The sequence below is a fragment of the Dioscorea cayenensis genome, chromosome 11 (genome assembly GCF_009730915.1).
Source record: "Dioscorea cayenensis subsp. rotundata cultivar TDr96_F1 chromosome 11, TDr96_F1_v2_PseudoChromosome.rev07_lg8_w22 25.fasta, whole genome shotgun sequence".
Lineage (NCBI taxonomy): Eukaryota > Viridiplantae > Streptophyta > Magnoliopsida > Dioscoreales > Dioscoreaceae > Dioscorea > Dioscorea cayenensis.
This window is the reverse complement of record NC_052481.1, coordinates 16476111-16496158: the sequence shown is the minus strand read 5'-3', so window position 1 is coordinate 16496158 and position 20048 is coordinate 16476111. Positions and strand designations below refer to the sequence as shown.

The 20048-nt window shown below is 33.3% G+C and overlaps 2 protein-coding genes across 2 annotated transcripts; both read right to left on the bottom strand.

Annotated features, from left to right (window-relative positions):
• Positions 1–1238: 1238 nt before the first annotated feature.
• Positions 1239–2702, bottom strand: LOC120271644 (cytochrome P450 94A1-like). Its single transcript, XM_039278317.1, has one exon. It carries the CDS (start codon positions 2700–2702, stop codon positions 1239–1241), a length of 1464 nt encoding a protein of 487 aa, XP_039134251.1.
• Positions 2703–18054: 15352 nt separating this feature from the next.
• Positions 18055–19366, bottom strand: LOC120271643 (zinc finger BED domain-containing protein RICESLEEPER 4-like). The gene is made up of 2 exons (XM_039278316.1): positions 19128–19366; positions 18055–18241 (listed from the first exon to the last, which is right to left on the bottom strand). Exons 1-2 carry the CDS (start codon positions 19364–19366, stop codon positions 18055–18057), a joined length of 426 nt encoding a protein of 141 aa, XP_039134250.1.
• Between the last annotated feature and the right edge of the window lie 682 nt (positions 19367–20048).

The window sequence follows — 20048 nt, the reverse complement described above, 5'->3', positions numbered from 1 at the left end:
AACTCATTAACACATTTGTCGAGTGTGCTGGGGCAAAATTAGTCCTAAACTAAAGGGTTTGCCCCTCTGCAAATAAGGAATATGAGTTTTGTGCTGTTGAGGTAGAGATATTTTTGGTATTATAAAAATTTATAAAACAATAAAAATTAAAAAAAAATTCAAAAACAAATATTTTAAATTGTTATAAGAATTTCTTATACCCACTCTCAAATCATTTGCTCTGACTTGATGGGAAGTTATTAAATTGGGAATGTTTTCCTCTTACTTCAAATGTTGATTTGTTTGAATGAAAAAATAATGACACTAGAGAGTAGAGATAATGGCCATTGACCAGTTAACTTTGTCCAATAGGCCCAACCCGTCCAGTCCAATGCACTGATCTAGATCTGGCCTGCCCTTTAGTTGGGCTAGATGGGCTAGGTTGGCCGCTAGATCTGTCAATCTGACTCACCCAAAGGGTTCAGCTGGACTCAGTCTAGTTCATTTTACAACCCCTAGGTCCGGGTGTGACCCGTTTGAATTGGTGGATTGATGAATTTTTTTTCTCTGCCCCCTTTAAAGTAGGCCTTCCTTGGAAGTTCAACACTTCTTTTGATTTAATCTATTCGACTTTATGGTTTCTTCATTGACATCGAGTGAGCAAGATATAAAACCTCATTTTCCCATCTTCTATAATCTTTGACATATATATATATATATATATATATATATATATATATATATTATAATGGTGATATTGTTTTTAACCACTTCACTTCAAATAATAGTTATTTTCACGTAGATTTTGACTTGAGACTACTCTCTCCGTTCTTAAATACATGTCGTTTTAAAAAAAATAAATTTATTTCAAAATAATTATCAGCAATATTTGTTATTTTTTTCAATTTTATTTATTTTTAATTTCTTAAGTTATATAAACAAAGAAAGTAATATTTATACTCTTAAAAAAAATATATAATTTAAAAAAATATATAGTTTAATAATTTTATATTTTTTATGTTAAAATTTAGATAATTTAATATTATTTTTAATTTTTATGTAACAATTTTAAACAACATGTTTTTTTATACCGGAGAATACTCTACATCAAATCATCAAGTTCCTCACAAATCCCACCAAAAACAATCCATTATTATCTTAAAATATTCATTTAATAAAAGCACGTACAAATGGAGTAATTCATGGTTATAAAGCCGATAAAAACAAAACAAAACCAAACAAATATATATATATATATATCAAACAGTGTTGTTGTTTCTATGCTTGACCCTGACAGGCAAGCCACCCTTCATCCTCATGGTCATGGAAAGCTGTGGCTCCCCACGCTCCTCCACCACCTCAATCTCAAACCTCTCCAAAACACAAGCAACCACTGCCTTCATCTGAATATACGCCATCTCTTTTCCAAGACAAACTCTTGGCCCTCCATGAAACACCGGATACTTATAAGAACTCACCGGCCGGTAAACCCCATCCACCAACCACCTCTCCGGCCTCACCTCCATGCAATCTTCCCCCCATAAACTCTTCATCCTCCCCATCACATACGAGTTATACATCACGTACCACCCCTTTTTCACTCCCGTCCCATCCGGCAACACGTCATCGTTCACTGCCACCCGCAGCAACAACGGCACCGGCGGGTACAACCTCATCGTCTCCGACAACGCCGCGTGCAAGTAATGCATCTCTCGTAACTCCTCAAACTCAAAAAACTCATCTTTGTTGTCGTTCTTCTTCTCTCTTACTGATTTGATCTCCGCCAAGATTTGTTTGACTATTTTTGGTCTTGAAGATAAGATCCAGAAAAACCAAGTCAAGGCTGTGGGAGTAGTATCACGGCCGGCAATCATGAAGTTGATGCTAATATCAAGTAACAGTTCATCAGAATTACTAGGATCATCAGCGAAACGAGAAAGAAGATCATCTTGTTTCCTTCTTAACCTCACGAACTTAGACACCATCTCATTTACTATTCCTTGCGATTGTCTGAATCTTTTCTCGGAACCAACATTAAGAAGCTTCTTGATTTGCCAGGGAATGGTGCTGCCGGTGCGTTTGACGACGATGTGGGAGGCTTCATCAAAGGCGTGGAAGAATCTGAGGCCCTCGTCACTGGTACCGGCGAGAGACTCAGGGTTGTAGCCGAAGGCAAGGTTGCAGATATTGTCGAAGGCGAAGCGTTCGAGTAGGTCTTGGAGATCGAGGATTTTGTTGGTTGTGATCGAGTGATCGAGGATTGGGATGAGGACTTGGATGGTTTCCCGGAGGACTATATCGAAGATGAAGGAACGGATGGACTTGGTGTTGAATTCGAAGCTGGCGGTCTTGCGTTGGAGACGCCAGAGAGGGCCGTTGGAGTTGAAGATGCCGTGGCCGAGGAAATCGTGCATGGCGGAGGAGACAAAGCCGCCCTTTGGGTAGTTGTCGAAGTTGGAGTGGAGGATGTGTTGGATGTTGGAAGGGTTGGCGGTGAAGATGAAGGGGGAGACGGTGGAGGTGAAGGTGGGGCTGAGAGGGATGAGATCAGAAGCCCAGTCGAGCATGCGTGAACGGTTCTTGAAAATGTGGGGGATGTTGCCGAGTATTGGGTAGGGATGGAGTGGGGTGAAGTTGGTTTGGGTTGGAGACGAGTTTTTCTTATGGAGGATGAGAAGGATTGGGAGGAGGAGGAAGAGGAGGAAGAGGAAGGAGATGTCCATTGGTATTGATTTGGTTTGGTCAAGTGGCATAGTGTGAGTTTTGTATATATATAATTATTTTAAAAATATTAATAATTATTATTTTCTCATTGGCTTTCGTTGAAATAATAAAAGAAGTATTTTATTTTTTTAAGATTTTTTTTTTTAAAATTTATTTTGGATCCATGAGAGTGTCAGGAGAACTTTCAGTAAGATTGGAATCCAGCTATCAAGAACAATAAATTCACCTTCTAAGAAAAATTTGAAATTAACTAATTGTTGGTTTTGCTTTGGAGAATTTTTTATTTTTTTAATTATAATTATCTATTTATTATTATTTTTCTGTGTGTCTCTGTCTGTGAATTTTTTTTAATTATTTATCATTTTTAAAAATTATATAAATATTATTTTTTCTAATTTTTTTTTAAAAATATGCATATTAATAAGAGTAAATGACTCTAATATAAATAAAAATATTTTATTATATATATTTTTTTTAAAATTTTAAAATTTTTAACTATATTATAATATCTGTACAAAATTTAAGCTCCATAAATAATATGAAACTGAGAGAGTAAAATTTCAAAAATTTAAGCTTTCAAGTGCATCGAGTTTTCAGTTTTGTGTTGAAATTGGTATAATTACCAAAATAATCCCTGTATTTTTCTCTCTCTTTCTTTTTGGTCCCTCTACTAAAAAATGCTTTCGACTAGTCCCTCTACTTTTGAAAATATCTGCTTAGTTAAAAACTGCTCACTGAGGTCCTACATTTTTTTAAAGAGTAATGACCCATTGGTAGATGGCTGCGTTTAAAAATAGAGGGCTGTTTAACGTTGTAAAGCGTTTAAAAGTAGAGGGACTAATCAGATTTCGAAAGAAAGTGACCAAAAAGAAGAAAGAAAAGTAGAGATCAATCAGGGTGATTATCTAGTTGAAATTAAACACTCATCCAGCACAAACTATTGCATTTAGGAAAATTTTGAAATTAGGATTATAAAAATTAATTAATTATTATTATTATTTTTATTGTGAACTCAACTGTTCTCGAAAAATCAAGCACATGCTCCCCAACAAATTTTATTGGAAGAATCCCATGTTTAGTTCCGGTAGTCTAATTATATATATATATATAAACAATAAGTCATCTGGGACGTTAATAGAGTATCCCCAGATAATCCCCAGATATTTTAAAAAAAAAAAAAGAATGAATGAATGAATGAGAGACGGATAGAGATGGGTATGGAAAGAGAAAACACAGTAATCAATGAATTGTACTAGGGAATAGGTTGGTGTGTGTACTTTTTTTTTTTAACTTCAACTATATGTCTAATAGACATTGAATTCAACGGCTATAATAGATTATATTATTATGCAATTATGAGTGAACGGTCCTAATCAATTATGTATCCTATTTTTTTTACTGTACTACTAGTTATAAATACAATAAAATAAATAGAAATTTTTGTCACTATAAGAACATAATAAAAACTGTTAGATTTTCATCCAATGATTGAGGATAAACATTCCTAAATTTTAAAAGAGAAAGCATCAAAAACAGCGTATGGTTTAGAGTTTTCTGAAAATAAGGAATGAGGAATCGATTCTATGATATGTGGTTTTAGATTTTCGAAAAAAAGGAAAAAGCAGATTATCAGCGATTAACGGTGTTAACTCACGAGGGCAAAATCGTCATTTTATTTAAAAAATCAACTTATATGACATAAAAAAATATTTTTTTAAATTTATTTCTCTTCTAAAATTTCACTAAACTAGAAAACTTAAATTCCAAAAATCAAACAAAAATCAGTATTTGAAAAAAATCTTGTTTTTTTAAGTCACATAGTGATTTTTTTACGTAAATAGACAATTTTGCCTCCCTAAAAGCTGGAAAAGTTAATCCTGGGAAAACCACATATCGTAGAATCGATTCATACATTCCTTATTTTGCAAAACTCGGAAACCACATGGGTTTTTTTTTGTACTTTTCCCAATTTTGAATCTACGAACGCTTCTCACATAATGAAGATCATTGGATTTCTATCCAATGGTTGCATATGAGACGCGGTCTCATATATATATACATATATATATGAACATGACATATTTATATTTATTTCTAAAAAAATTATCTCCTCTGATATATATTTTTTCTCAAATTCAAATATAGTAAAATTATATATTATATATTTAAATAATATATCCTTATGTTTTACTGATCTCCTACCTTAAAGGAGAAAAGGTTTTTAAAATATGAAAACTTTTGTTATGTTCAATTTTTTATAACATTTTTTTTATAAAAATTAACTTAGATCAAAATAAAACTTTTGCATTCTTTTAGAATAAACATTGGAACACATTCCCTCTTCTCACACATTATTATTCAAATGAAAATAATATAATAATAAAATAATATGTTACCAAACCCAAAACACACCATAGTAAGAACATCATCCACAAATACTTATAATCAAAATTATGGAATACTTTCAAGCATCAACAATTTTCATGTATCACAAATTCTAATATTCATTCTAATACAATAATCCTAACTCAATGAAACAAGTATTATAGTAAAAGTTGAAATGAGCCTCTATGCGTTGGCCAACCTAAACAATAAAGTGCACTATTAACGTTAGCCAGAAATATAATTATGTATTCGTGAAAAATAGGAGGCAAGGGATGAGCTAACGGCTTAATAAGTATTGTACTACATATAGAATCATATAAAACAATATAATCAAGCAATTAATAACGCCAAATAGATCATGCCAATTTAATTCCTAGAAGTATAATTAAGCAATTGATAGCAAAAAATTGTTTATGAAAATTTAAATTTTCATTTTAAGAAATATAATCAAGCAATTAATACACAAATTGATCATGTCAATTAAAATTTTCAAATTATTTACCCTATTCTCCACTACCATCTGTTAATTCGTTTTATTTATTTGGGCAACGCTTAATAAGCTAAGTATGCCCAATGATCTAATGGCCATATCTCATCCAAGGTATGCATTAATCTTATTGATCCCAAATGCTTTGCTATCGTTATCTATATAGACACAATACCTTGACACCCCTATTGTCACTTATATGGACATATGTCAACATCTTATTGTCGCTTGTATGCAAAGGTGCTACTGTGATCACAATATATAATATCAATCTCTAGACCAAAAGATATACCCAATCTAGATTAGCACTTATCATCCATTACTGCTCATTATTTCATATCTCATATCGCAATATCAAACCAAATAAGTTCTAACACATATATCCATTATCTCGTTTCAGTCACATCGATACTTCTTACAAAATAATGTATTCTAATCAAATGACAACACAAATTTTAACATGTCATTAATCCAAAAACATCAACATCATACTCAATATTCTCACAAGATATGTACGCAAAATAATCACTCAATCTAATAAACTCAATCATATATATATATATATATATATATATATATATATATATATATATATATATATATATATATATATATATATTCACATAATCAAACATAGATTTACATACAAGTAAAGTATTTACCTCTCACCCAACAAAACACACAAGCATGTTCAATCTTTGGTTGACCACAATCCTACTCACCTATAGTTTAATATTAACACCACTAACCCTCTGGAATCTTGTTTATCACCTTTGGATTGAAAACAATTAGTTAGGCATCTTGAAGGATAGAAGCAAGGAGAATGGAAAATTTTTAAATTTTAAAAGAAAGAAACTAAAGGCTGTATGAGAGAAAGAAAGAGAAACACTATATATATATATATATATATATATATATATATATATATATATATATATATATTCACATTAACCCCTAAATTTTAGTTTCATTTTATATCAGCCTCATGACTACTATTTAAAATACCATTACTCAATAATTATACTACTTTAATATAAACTAGGTATTTTCTCCGACTTTATATCGGAGATTTTAAAATTTTATGACGAGTTTTGAGGCAATATCATATATAAAATAATATAAATAAACAACTCCTACCATAGAAACCATTTTATATCTTGAATTTCAAAGGTTTTATGGACATTTATTACATAAATAATTATGTGTAATTAATATTTTTCAATTATTAATATTATAAATAATATAAATAAAAACCTAAATATTATTAAAAAAATTAAAATTGTTCCTTAAAACACTCTCGGAGTAGACATCTACTTTAATAGTATGTATAGATATGTAAAAATAAATAATTGAATATGTACAATTGCCATTTAGTACGAATTTAACTAAAGGTTTTAATTAAAGGATGTTATTAAACATGGTTTAAAAAAATTAAATCGAAGGGGTTACCCAGATATCCCTGTGTTAATTTAGAATATTAGTTTTTATCTTTATATGAGCCAAAAATATGAAAAATTTGAGATTCCTATTTATATAATTTGCATTTATAATTTTACTCTTTAAAAACAATAATTATTCCATAAAATCACAAATTCAATGAGCCAAATATTTTGAAATATTACCTACAATATTAAGCTTGATGTATATTCAAAGAATTATTTTTAAAATAATATTTTATTATTTTAAAATAATTTATGCTTTTAAAAAAAATTGGATAAACTGGGAATCAATTTAGTAAAAAAAAGACCACGGGCGCAACAACGGATTATAATGCAATTGTCTCCCATAAATATAATTGTGAATTTAATGTATGTGGCATGTGTGTGAGTGGTGGTAAAAAAAATAATCATTTTGAAAAATCATCCTTCTTAAATAACACATGACGAAGGACATATCCTCTAGGTTGATCTTTTTCGGATTAGATACTTTAGGGGAGTGGTTGGACCCGGAACATATTTTACCTTATATATTCAAAGTTGGTTTTGTTGAAAAATATTTATTGGATACTAATATATTACTAATGGGGTTGTTTGTTTGCAATGAGTGGAATTGCGGAGGAATGAGATGTGAATAAAAATAAGGGGGAATGGATTAGAAATGGAAGAAAAACTGTGTTTGATTTGAGGGCATGAGAGAGTAATTCATTGGGAATGGAAAAAATAAAAAAAAGAAATATGTGAGAAATATCTTTTATACCCTTATATATATATAGTAAATATTAAATAAATAAGTATATTAACTAATAATATTATTTTATTTATAATATGTTATTGTTATAATTTAAAATTTTTTATTTTTATAATTAATTTTAAATTTTAAAATTGTTATCAGAAAATACTTATTATTATTATTATTATTATTATTATTATCACAATCAGAAGAAGATCACGAGGATAACAAATCTAATAAACAAATAACTTCCTAAATTTCATTTTAAAAAATTATAATAATTTAAAACATAAACAGAAACACCCAAGTAAAGAAAAAAAAATTAATGATAAAAATAATTTTCATTGGTTTGTAACGGTGTTGATTTTCATAGTATCCTATAAGGTTTCCGACACCACGGTCCTCACCGGCTCCAACTTGCAACGCATGAGAACCAGAACATGAGAAGAAGAAGGTGAAGAAGGAGACAAGGAACACATCATCATCATCGTCATCTTCTTCTTTTCTCCATCTCCATTGCTTTCGATATCCTCTCCAGCAGCCATGTCCGGCTGCGCCGGAACCATTGGCGTCGGCTCAGCTCGGTTGCGTGGCGCCGATGTACATCTCATCAACAGCATCACGTTTCTCGGCAGTGTCGCTGATGGCACGAAGACGACGGACGGTGCGTGTTTTGTTTCTCGGATGGAAAAACAATGAGGTTAAAATGGTCATTTCATATTCCGGATTGGGCATTCCTCAAGAATTTTGGATGAATGGCAATCAAGGTTCTCCCCCCATCTCATTCCTCATATAATCCTTTCTCATTCCCATGTCTGCCAACCAAACAACGGATTAGATCCATTCCCAATCCATACCCAGCCCAATCCTTGCAAACAAACAGCCCCTATATTCAAAGTTGGTTTTGTTGAAAAATATTTATTGGATACTAATATATTACTAATGGGGGATTTGTGTATGAAAAGTTGAGAGAAAATCACTTCAAAAAAATCACGGATTATGATTTGTTTATGTGCTCATACCTAAACAAAATTATAAAATTCGATTAAATCTAGACCACCACAAAACTTTTTTTTTTAAACCAATATATTTAGCAATTAATATTAAATTATTAATATTATTAAATACACATTATTTAACTAAATATATTAAATGAATGTATAAAAAGATGAAGACAGAGCTTGATGCACTAATAATATAAATTAGTATTAGTGGCAAAAATCCGGGTCCAGACAAAACCGGATCTGAACAACTACTACTATAAATAAATAAACTTGTTTCCTGGACCCGGCCTAGTTTTAAATCTGGACAGACTTAACTTGTCCGGACATGATTTTTTTTAAAACCGGGTTGTCCGGATGTCCGAATTTTGTCCGAATCTTATAAATTACATTTAACTTCACTTGAATATTAAATTATAAAAAATAATTTAATTCACATTAAATGCAAAAAAAAAAAAAAATCCAACAATCCAAAACTCAAATTAAATCATACAAAATTCCAAGTCTTAATAAAAAAACCATATAAGTTTGAAGTTTTTGGAAAATTGGGCATAAAACAATTGGGCTCATGATTTGGGCTTTTAAAATTTTAGAGGTACAAAAGCCCGGTTGTCCGAATTTCTTTGTCCGGACCCGACCCAGATTTAAATTCGGACAATCAAGAATTGCTCAAACCCGGCCCGGATTAATACAACTTTTGTCCAAGCCCTTTTTATTCCGGGCCGAACAAAACCGGGTCGGCGAGTTCGGACAAAATATTGCCACCACTACAAATCAGGCAAATTCTCTCACTCTGTATATGGGTCTTTATAATTTTAGGACTTTTGAGTGTAAACATACAGTAGAAACTCTAAGCTATATATAATTAATTAACTCCCTACAATGGAAGTAGATTATACATTTACTTTAATAATATGTATAAATATTTAATATTTGTTCTTTTTAAAAGACAAGTACATATAAAAAAATAAATAATTATAAATTTGTATCAATATCTATTTTAGATTTATGGTTTTGTTAAAGTGTGAAATGAGCACTACAGCCGAACTTTAATTTTATCCAATTTTTTCCAACTATTTATTCTAATTAAATTTTATATTTTTGATTTTATTAAATAGTATTCAATTATGTTTCTTCACTCTTCCCAAATTCCATTTTTATGAAGTATTTAAGCATGATGGGATGGGCTTTTAGAAAAGAAAAAACAAAAATTATGTTTTTTTGTCTTTTTTTGTTGAAGCAATTTCGAATAATTGTTTTTTATTTAGAATTATTTACTTAATAAAATAAATAAGTTTAGGAAAAAAAATCATATCCACATGGTATTGTGGATTGGAATGGGCTTTGCATAGTTGGACTGGGCCTACATTACACAGACCAAATATGATGCATGGATCCCAATGCTTAAAAGCGATAGATGGCAACCTAATTCAACGACTCCGGCGTGTTCGGCTCCCAATAAATTATACAAGTCAAGGAAATTTGGAAGTGTGGTTTCTATAAATCCCTGGGTTTGGTTAAATATGAAAGTATATGCTTGTATTTCATGTTTTTTTTACTGCCAATACTTCGATTACTATTAATTTTGCATTATGAAAGCCAGGTGGCTAGGGAGACAGCTCTCCCAAAACCTGAGCTGAGACATAGCACATGCTGCCCTAGCCAAAGCATTAGCAACACAGTTCTCTGAGTGACGAACATGAGTACATCTTACATTGTACAACTGTGCTAATAAAGAAGTACAATCATCAATTATTAGGCCTAGTTCAGAGTGCAAAATATCACTATTGTTGATAGCTTTAACAACTACTTTAGCATCAGATTTTAACATGACATTGCTATACCTGAATTTTGCCATCCATGATAAGGCCTCTCGGATTGCCATAGCCCCTGCCAACATGACATCTACCCTTTATGGATTGGAATACCTTCAGCAACTACCACCAAATTATCAGGGTTGCATAAGATCCAAGCCAAACCGGCTCGGTTCTTAGCATGTTTCACCGCCGCATCAGTGTTTATTTTCAAATAGCCCTATGGTGGTCGAGTCTATGCAAGTTGCGATTGTATCTGGGATGTGGATAGTAGTTGGCTTCCACCTCCCTTGCATCTTGCCATCAATGGAGAAAATTGTTGGCTGTGAGTATTGTAGTTGTTGCCGGTGTGGACGTCCCCTGGCATAAAGCTTTGTTACGACATCGCCAGATAACCCAACATGTCATGGTGAAGAGTTTGCATTGTGGTTTACTGGCTTGCTGAAAGATCAAAGAGCATAGTTCTCTTAGCAAGGACGGTGATGATGATTGAATTGGCAGCCCCACCAACGACCAACAGTCCTGAGCATAGGCACAATCCCAAAATAAGTGGATATCTGTTTCTGCAATCTCCCGGCACAAGCGACAGGTTGTTTCATCCAGGATATATCTGGTGCTTAGCCTTGTCTTAGTCGGAAGACAGTAAGACAAAGCTCACCACAACATCTCTTTCACTCTTGGAGGTACGTTAACTTTACATAATTTCCTCCAAACCTCTGCCATCTCATGATTATCTCCCCGTAAGTCTTGATTTGTCAATAAGTGAAAGGCATCTTTAGCATTGTAATACCTGAACTTATTCGGCCACCAGCATATGGCATCCTCCACATTTCGAATACTCAACTGGATGTTAAGAATCAAATCAACATCACGCCTATTGAACTGTGCTAGTTTGGCAATATCCCAGCTCTTTCCATCCTCCATAATCAAGTCGGCCACCATCAAATTCTCAATTCCTGCACCTTGTGCTGAGGTAATTTTTAGACATTGCACATCAGGAAACCACGCTGAGTTCCATACCCAATTGACTTTCCGTCCCCAACCCGCCATCTCGTCCCCTTCCAGATCAACTCCTGAGTAGACAACAAACTACGCCATATATAACTTGGGTTGTTGCCCAAACTAGCCTCTAGAAAATAGGCATTTGGGTAATATCTTGCTTTGAGGACCCTGCTAACAAAAGATGTAGGCCTTGATAGAAGACGCCATGCCTGTTTACCTAGTTGTGCCATATTAAACTCATGGAGTTGCCTGAAGCCCCGACCACTGTGCTTGTATTTAATGTTTGGTTTATGAAAGTGAACATCCAAAGTGAGTTCAATTGCATAAGTGATTTATTTATTTATTTATTTATTTATTTATTTATTTATTATGCAAAGATTTTCGGTGAGTGGTTTTTTTTCCTAATACTTTTTCTTTCCTTTTAAATTATCTTGTAAGAATTAGAGCTTTAACAATATATATATATATATATATATATATATATATATTTATTTATTTAATTATGTGTTAGCGCATTTTCACAATTATATATATAATATCTATAATCATATTAAATAATACAATAGAAATGAAACTTTTTTTTTTATATAAATTTGCTTTTATAACATATTACATAGAATATATAATTTATTTAAATAATGCAGAATAATGCCCCAAATCCTAGAATCGAATGGACACTTTAAGAGCAAGTGGTCCATGATTTTCACCACTACATGGCAAAGTATACAAGTAGTTGTAAAAGTTTTGTTGTAGCTGCATTTTGCCAAATGATCTATAGTTAAAATGTTGTTATCGAAGGCAAGCCAATTAAAGATTGTAACTTTGAGAAGGTAGACCCATTTTTATAAGGATTTGCTAAGGGACATCTAAGTCTACTGTTATTCAGGAAGTTGTAAAGCGACTTGGTTGAGGAATTTCCATTTTTGTTCCAATGCAAAGGTCATGAAATCCACATGCGCCCTCAATTAGCGTTGTGGATAAACGCCCATGGAATTCAAGAAAATTATTAATGAGGGTCGTTGGAGGTAGCAATTGGAATTCAAACATCGTGAGATAGGAGTTTTTACCATTCAATAATTAGATTGGGTCAAACATCTTTGGGTGCTTTACTATCAAGCCACTTGTCAAGCCAAAACATGATAGTTCTTCCGTCTTTGAGGATCCTATTAGCACCTTGAAAGAAAGCATGCCAACAATCAAGAATGCTCTTCCAAAAGAATGGTTTTCTAATTAGAGAATGTGAAAAAGAAGTTATGGTTGGCCAATCCAATAATAGATGAAATAGATCATTGGAGACTAATATGAGGTATTATTCTAGTAGGCTTCCATCACCATTTTCCAAGAAGGGTGTGATTGAAATCTTGCAAGTTTAATACATCCCAACTCCCTTATTCTTACCATTTGCAAATGTGTGATCAAGAAACAAGTCAGCATTTTGAGCTAGCGAGTTCTCTACCTTTCCATAAAATGTGCCTGTGTGTTTTTTCAATTTTCTCACTTACCCATTTTGGAAGCTTGAACACAAATATCATGTATGTGAGAATAAAGGAGAACACTGAGTTAATTAGCATTAATCAACACCAATAAACATGTATTAGAGTTTCTATAAGGCAAGACAAGCCCGGATTGTGTGTGTAAGCCTTAGCCAATCTTGGTGGCAAGGGCTTTTGTCTGAGATGGGAACATCTTAGTAGGTGACCAGGAGTTGGTTAGCTATGCAGTTAAGAGTGAGGATACCCCCTGAATTTGGTAACCTACCTCATTTTGAATAGTATAGATAGTTTTTCTGGAAGTTAATCCACAATCTAGATATGTCTTCGAAGAGGTATAGGATCAGTTTGAAAATTCTTAGATCTCCAAGTCTTCTAGTTATGACAAGGAGTAGGTTGTCTGTGTATTACAAATAACATATCTCCCATGTTTACCAACCGGTCGGACGCCGATCAAGGTACCTACCTCGTGCACATCATTTAACATTGCACTAAGCACATCAACTAATACGAATGGCAATGGAAACATGGGGGTCGCTCTGCCTAAGGTTGCGTTGATGCTGAATGCAAACCATAAGGGTTATGTTTATTAATATTCAGGCCTTACATTAAGAATTGCCATGATCCATGCTATCTAGTGATTATCGAATCTGCAAGTAGTAAGTAATTCTTTGAGAAACTCCTAATTATCCATATCAAAAGCTTTTGAAAAGTTGACTTTGAAGGTGTTGCCTATCAAGTTGTATTTTTGGATGCTACAGATTAGTTCCTCAGCTGTAATGATAGTATTACCAATGTTTCTACCTTTTATGAAGACCAAATGGGTGTAGTCAACTAGATTACTTGTAACTCAACTTAATTAGTTGGCTAGGGTCTTTCAAATGATTCTAAAGGAGGAGTTAATAAGGTTAATTGGGTGGAAGTCAACTATCTCAACAACTGTAGTCTTTTTGGATATCAGGGTAATGTTAGCTAAATTTAAGCGCTCTCTTAAACTATGAAAATCCTCACATAAGTGTTGCAAATTAGGTTAGATTTTCAACGATGTTTTTAGAAAAAAGTATCCAGAATCCATCTAGGGTAGTTCTTTATCTGCACTCAGCTCAAAAGTGGAGTTTTTGATCTTGGCAAGAGAAAACAAAGCTTCAAGGGCGGAAAGGTCAACAATAGGCTTACATGCAAATAGTCTTGACCAATTGACTTGAAAGCAAAAGTCAATTTTTCTTCCAAATTAGTTATAGAAATAGTTGGTGAAACCTACACCAATCCTATTGTCTCCCTTGATCCATTCCCCCTTAGCGAAGAAGCTAGTTATAAGGTTGTGGTTGCAATGACCATTTGCTATCATGTGGAAAGACTTTGTGTTAGCTTCCCTTTCCTTGAGCCATGCAAACTTGGATCTCTATTTCCAATATAGTTCTTCTTGACAAATAGTGGATGTGAGATTTGCTAAAATATCTTTGTTTCTATGCTCAGTTCCTTAGTAGTTAACTGCCTCACTTCTTTTAGAATATCTAGGGAGTTAAGTTCGAGGAGCAGTGAGTTTTTATGTTGAGTAACTGAACTGAAGATTTCTTTTGCCCAGTTGCAAAGATTGCAATTAAGGTAGTACATCTTTTTACTTAATTAGCATAAAATCCCTACAATTGGAGAAGGTGGATGAAAGTCACAAATCACATCTCAGATTATTGAAACTATCTATGGTTTCCCATGTGGCTTCATAACTGAAAGAGTTGCGACTCAGTATAGGAGGACCTGCTTCAAGGCAAATGGGGACATGATATGATCTAAATCTCAAAAGAGAAGTTTGGAAGCATCTAGGGAACAACAAGGCCCAATTGTGGTATGTTAGCAAGTGATCTAGCCAAACTTAAGTGGGATCCATTTCATTATTAGACCAAATAAATTTCCTTCCCAAAAGCAGTGGGTTTAGAGCAATGAAGGTCATGAATTAGATAGTGGTGTAGAGAGACTTCAATCCTCTAGGTTCGACATGCCCTTATTCTTGTCCTTAGCAGGAAAAATAGCATTGAGGTCCCCAAAATGACTCGGGGGTGAAGGGATTGCCCTTTTCTTATCCGAGTCTCATTATAAAAGGAAGGTTTCATATAACAGTTGTTTAGGCCATAGATGGAGATACAGAGCCACATGGACTGGTTAAGACAAGGGAACTCAATTGAAAGGCAAAAGTTCCCTTGAAAGATGAGCTATCCTGTTGCTACTGAATTATTCTAGGAAATAATGATCTCCAGAGGAACACCTTATTAGAAGGCATATGAAGTTGTCAAGCTGGCCTCCTCCAATAAATCTCAAGAAGGTAAGGGTTATGTCAGATAGTTTGGTGTCTTGTAGACAACAAAAAACAAAGTTGTTTGTTTCTAAAATATTTCTAACAAGGAACTATTTGTTAGGCCTATCTAGGCCCTTAACATTCCATGATAGGATTTTCATAAATAACTAGTTGTACCCGTGTTTCTAACTTTCATGGAGGTCTCCGCTTTGTTATTGATTTGGCTTGCATGTTAGGCTTTGGAAGTTCTAATTCTATTGAGATAGTCTAGTTTATTGTCACGCCCCGACCAGTAGGCCAAGCATGCTACAACCTGAGAAGGGATACCCATGCCACTCAACCTTCGAGTCGGTGCAAGGCTAACAAAGTACCTAAGATGAAACAACCCTAAACAGAATTCACCAATTCAAAATAAAAAAAATAAGGAACACCAAGATACATAGGGGAAGCAACAAACCAAAAACCTGATAATAAAGTTCAAAAAAGCATGCTCGTCACAAACACAATAAGGTTTCAAGAACTAGACAAGCATACAACCATGCAAGTAGAGTTCAAATATACTAGTGGATTACTGTAATTATACAAATGCTTATGATCAAAGTATAATATACATAAAACTAGAAAAGAAGAAAGATAAACAGGACAATGCTCAAAACTTTGTTTTCCCTCCACACCACTAAAAGCTAAAGCTTGGAAGGAAGAGAGAGGGTGACTAATTAAAGTCACTCAGTGCATGGGTTGCCACAACTTTAAAAGAATATAAAAGCCAAATCAAAACATTTCGAATTACCAAATTTTTACCATAATACATATAGCTTGGAATAATTCAACTAGTATATATATATATATATATATATATATATATATATATGAGAAGCATAGTTGGCATAAAGATTCACTTGGCTCAAACAAAAGTTTCACATCTAAAAATCATACTCAAACATAATACGAGTTTTAAAACATTTGAATATGAAATCGTTATTAAATACCTTTTTTCTTTCAAGATTAAAATAAGAGATCACATCTCAAGCATTAAAACATAAAACACGTCACAATTCGTCACCAAATCAATTTTCCAAGGAATATAACTTTATGAGAGACTGCCCTCTCAAGAGTGAAACTGGGCTCTCCCCTCATCACAATCCAAGATAACATGAATCTTTTTCAAATACAAAATTTACATCTTAATCAGTCAATCAATGGTCTTGAAAACTCTCTAAACTCCAGGCGTGGCCGTGGCTAAGTTCAGAGCTATCGAGGCTCTAATGTCCTTGACGTTGACCCACCAGTTTCGTATGGTGACTCTAGCCTCCCGATGGATCTTCCAAATCAAGGTTCAATGCGTCACCTGAAGAGGACAAAAAAATGGGTCCTCCACACTAAGGGTGTATTCCAGCCGAGCTTTTATGTGTTTAAGCTCGGCTCGTGACTAAAAAGAAGAGCTCTAACTCGGCTGGTAGCTCAAATCAAGCCCAAAATATTGTTTGAGCTCGATTCGTTTGAGGAATTACTGGACTCGAGCTCGACTCGAGAAAGCTTGTTTATTGGCTTGTTCAAGCTTGAGTTCATTTAAATGCTCGTTTATAAGATCGTTCGGGAAGCTCATTTACAAAGCTCGTTTATGAAGAATAGAACCTATATATTCACAAATAATATAACTATGCATTTTTTACATTAAAATAAATCATCAATTGCAATAAATAAACTGAAAATATGAAATGACAAATTTAAACGTAATCTTGAGATAAACAACAACATAGAATCCAATACAAGTAATTTATCAATATTGAAATAACAAGCATTTGGTCCATAATCACTTAAATAATAAAGCATAAGAACACTTGAGCCTTCCTTCTAAGAAAACTCATCATACTCCAGACAAACTCACAAGTCTAAGCATCTTGACAAAAGCATAATTACCTAAAAACAAAAGATAAAATAGTGTTAATCACAAATACAAAATATAAAATTCAAAAAAAAATGTAGTCTCTTACCAATATTGATTACTAATTGTCTTCTTGTTAAAGATATCTTCATTTCAAAGGAAATTAAAGGACTTCCTTCTTCTCCTACAAAATGTAAAAAATATTAAAAATGGTCTTACATATAATTAGCTTAGAAAAAATAGAAAAACATAAATTATTTCTACTTACTTTTGTTTTTCTTTGAATCCCTGATAAGATCTCAACCAATCTCCACACACATCAATGCTTCAACCGTAGCCAGTGCTAATGAAGCATGATGTGACTCAATAACTCTTTTGGCCGTACTAAAAGCTAACTCAGAAGATACTGTGGTTATTGGCATGGATAGAACATCACAAGCCATCTTTGACAAAACCCAAAACTTCAAATAATTAGCTTTTCACCACTCCAAGACATCAAATGGAGGATCAATGCTTTCATTGTGTAGGTGAACACCTTCTTCCAAGTAGACATCCAATTCTAACTTTACTAATTGAAAAAAAACCCACATTTCTAATGAAATTATCAAATTCAACCCTTCCTCTTGATCTACCAACACTAAGACTGGATGAAGAAGAAGTTCTAGTTGCAATTGATACCAACAAATTATTTCCCCCCAATATTTATCAAACTTTCTAATCATTCTTGCTGCCATTTTGCCTCATAAAATGATTATCACCATCCATATTTCTAGATAAAGCTTTCTTCACAGTGGTGAGTTCAAGGAGAAACAAATTTGAAGTATGATACTAACAACCTGAAATGACATTTGTAACATAATGAAGTTCTTCAAGAAATGTGCAAACAGTTTGGACTTTACTCCAATCTTCCTCGGATGGCAAGTAATGGTAGTTTGAATCTCTTAGTTGATATCTAGGAAAAACATCCTTTAAATCTAAAGTAGATTGAAGCATGTAATATGTAGCATTCCATCTTCTGCAAACATCAAGAATTAGCTTCTTATTTGACAAATTCAATTTCTTAGTAATGTCACTAAACATAGTAAGGAGAGGCACACTTTTACTGATATGTTTCACACTTTCACGCATATTGTGAACTATATTACTAATTTCACCTAGCCCATCTTGAATGAAGAGATTTAAAATATGTGCACAACATCTCACAAGAAATAATTTCCCATCAAGTACAAGTGCATTCTAATTGCTCAAATTCAGATTAGCTTTCAACAAATTCACAGCAAAATCATTATAACTATCATTATCAATTGAGACGCACGTCAACTTTTTTTCAAGACCCCAATCAGCTATACATCTTGATAACTCATCACAAACAACAACTCCAGTATGTGGAGGGACAATAGTATGAAAGCATAACATACGTTTTTGCAATTTCCAATCAAAAACCAAAAAATGACAAGTAACAACCATATACTCTACATCTTGCATTGGAGATGTCCACAAATCAGTAATGATACTAACTTGATCAACTTCTTTCAACAATTAAGATACACTTTTTTTCTCAATGTCACAAGCAGATATACAATCTTTTTTTGAAAGTCCTCTTTCCCAATTAGGGCTAAAAGTTTTCAGAATATGATTAAAAACTTCATTCTCAGCGAATGAAAATGTTAAATCATGCACTAAAACCATATGAGAATAGGCTTGCCGCACCTTTGTTTGGTCATATTTCCATGTTTGAATTGCATTCACACTTTCAGATTTTTTCCAAATTTGTTGAGAAAGTCAGTAGCTTTTGTCCCTTCAATCCAAATTGTTGTCTCATGCATACCTTCAAATGGCGAATAAACTAAGTTGTTGTGCCCAACTTCAATAGCACAAGTTGATGCATGCCATGTACTCACTCTGCCTTCTTTGTTCCATCTAAGAGAGTAACTTTTTTAAATTCATCCCAAACTTTAGAGGTCCTCTTTCTTTTCTTGGCTGCAAATGGATTCTCTTCTACTTCATCATCTTTAACATTGATGGGTGATTCACTAACTTCAACATTATTAGCCTCATTAACAGTATTATCAAAATTTCCCACACTTCCAATAGAATTAACATTAACAGATGATTCATCAATTGATGCAGGAGTAGACATTATGCAAAAAATCCAAAATCAAAATCAGAGATGAAAAAGAGAGATGAAAGAAGAAGAGGATGAAGAAGGTAGACTTACCTTTTCTTTTTTTTTTTCGAATGAGAAGTTCATCAATGCACTCCAAAGCAATAGTTCTCCGGGGATGAAGGCTGGCCAATGATGAAGAATGCAAGAATAGGTCAAGGGTGGGTGGTGTATTAGTGTGGCAGCTTAGGTTGAAAAGGGTTGATGAAAAGAATGATGCTTTTATGGTTTGTTCTGATTTTGTATTTTTTTTTTTTTTGGGGTTTTTTGTAAAACAAATTTAAAATTCCATTATGGGCTCGCACCCTTGGACTCCTGCATGCGACGCGGTCATGTATCGTTAGGGCGGATACATCATTTAAATGTATTATTATTATTATTATTTTGTATGGGATATCCTTAAATTTTTTTTGGCGAAGGTGACAAGCGCCACAACTCCACATAATTGATACATTAGTCATATCTAAGAGCTAACTTAGAATAACAAGCAGGAATGACCAAATATTACAGAAAAACTTAAATAACTAGGCGCCAACTCAGAATATCAAGCAGGAATAACCAAATAATACACAAATTTAAATAACTAGGCGCTAACTCATAATAACAAACAAGAATGACCAAATATTACATAGAAACTTAAATAACTAGGCGCAAACTC

What these genes read in the sequence shown, in the direction of transcription:
- LOC120271644 (XM_039278317.1), bottom strand. Translation starts at nt 2,702, where the DNA reads ATGGACATCTCCTTCCTCTTCCTCCTCTTCCTCCTCCTCCCAATCCTT.
- LOC120271643 (XM_039278316.1), bottom strand. Translation starts at nt 19,366, where the DNA reads ATGTCTACTCCTGCATCAATTGATGAATCATCTGTTAATGTTAATTCT. An exon ending in GATGGAACAAAGAAGGCAGA is followed by an intron (nt 18,242 to 19,127) that starts GTGAGTACATGG and finishes TGATGTTTGCAG; the next exon opens with AAGATGGAATGCTACATATT.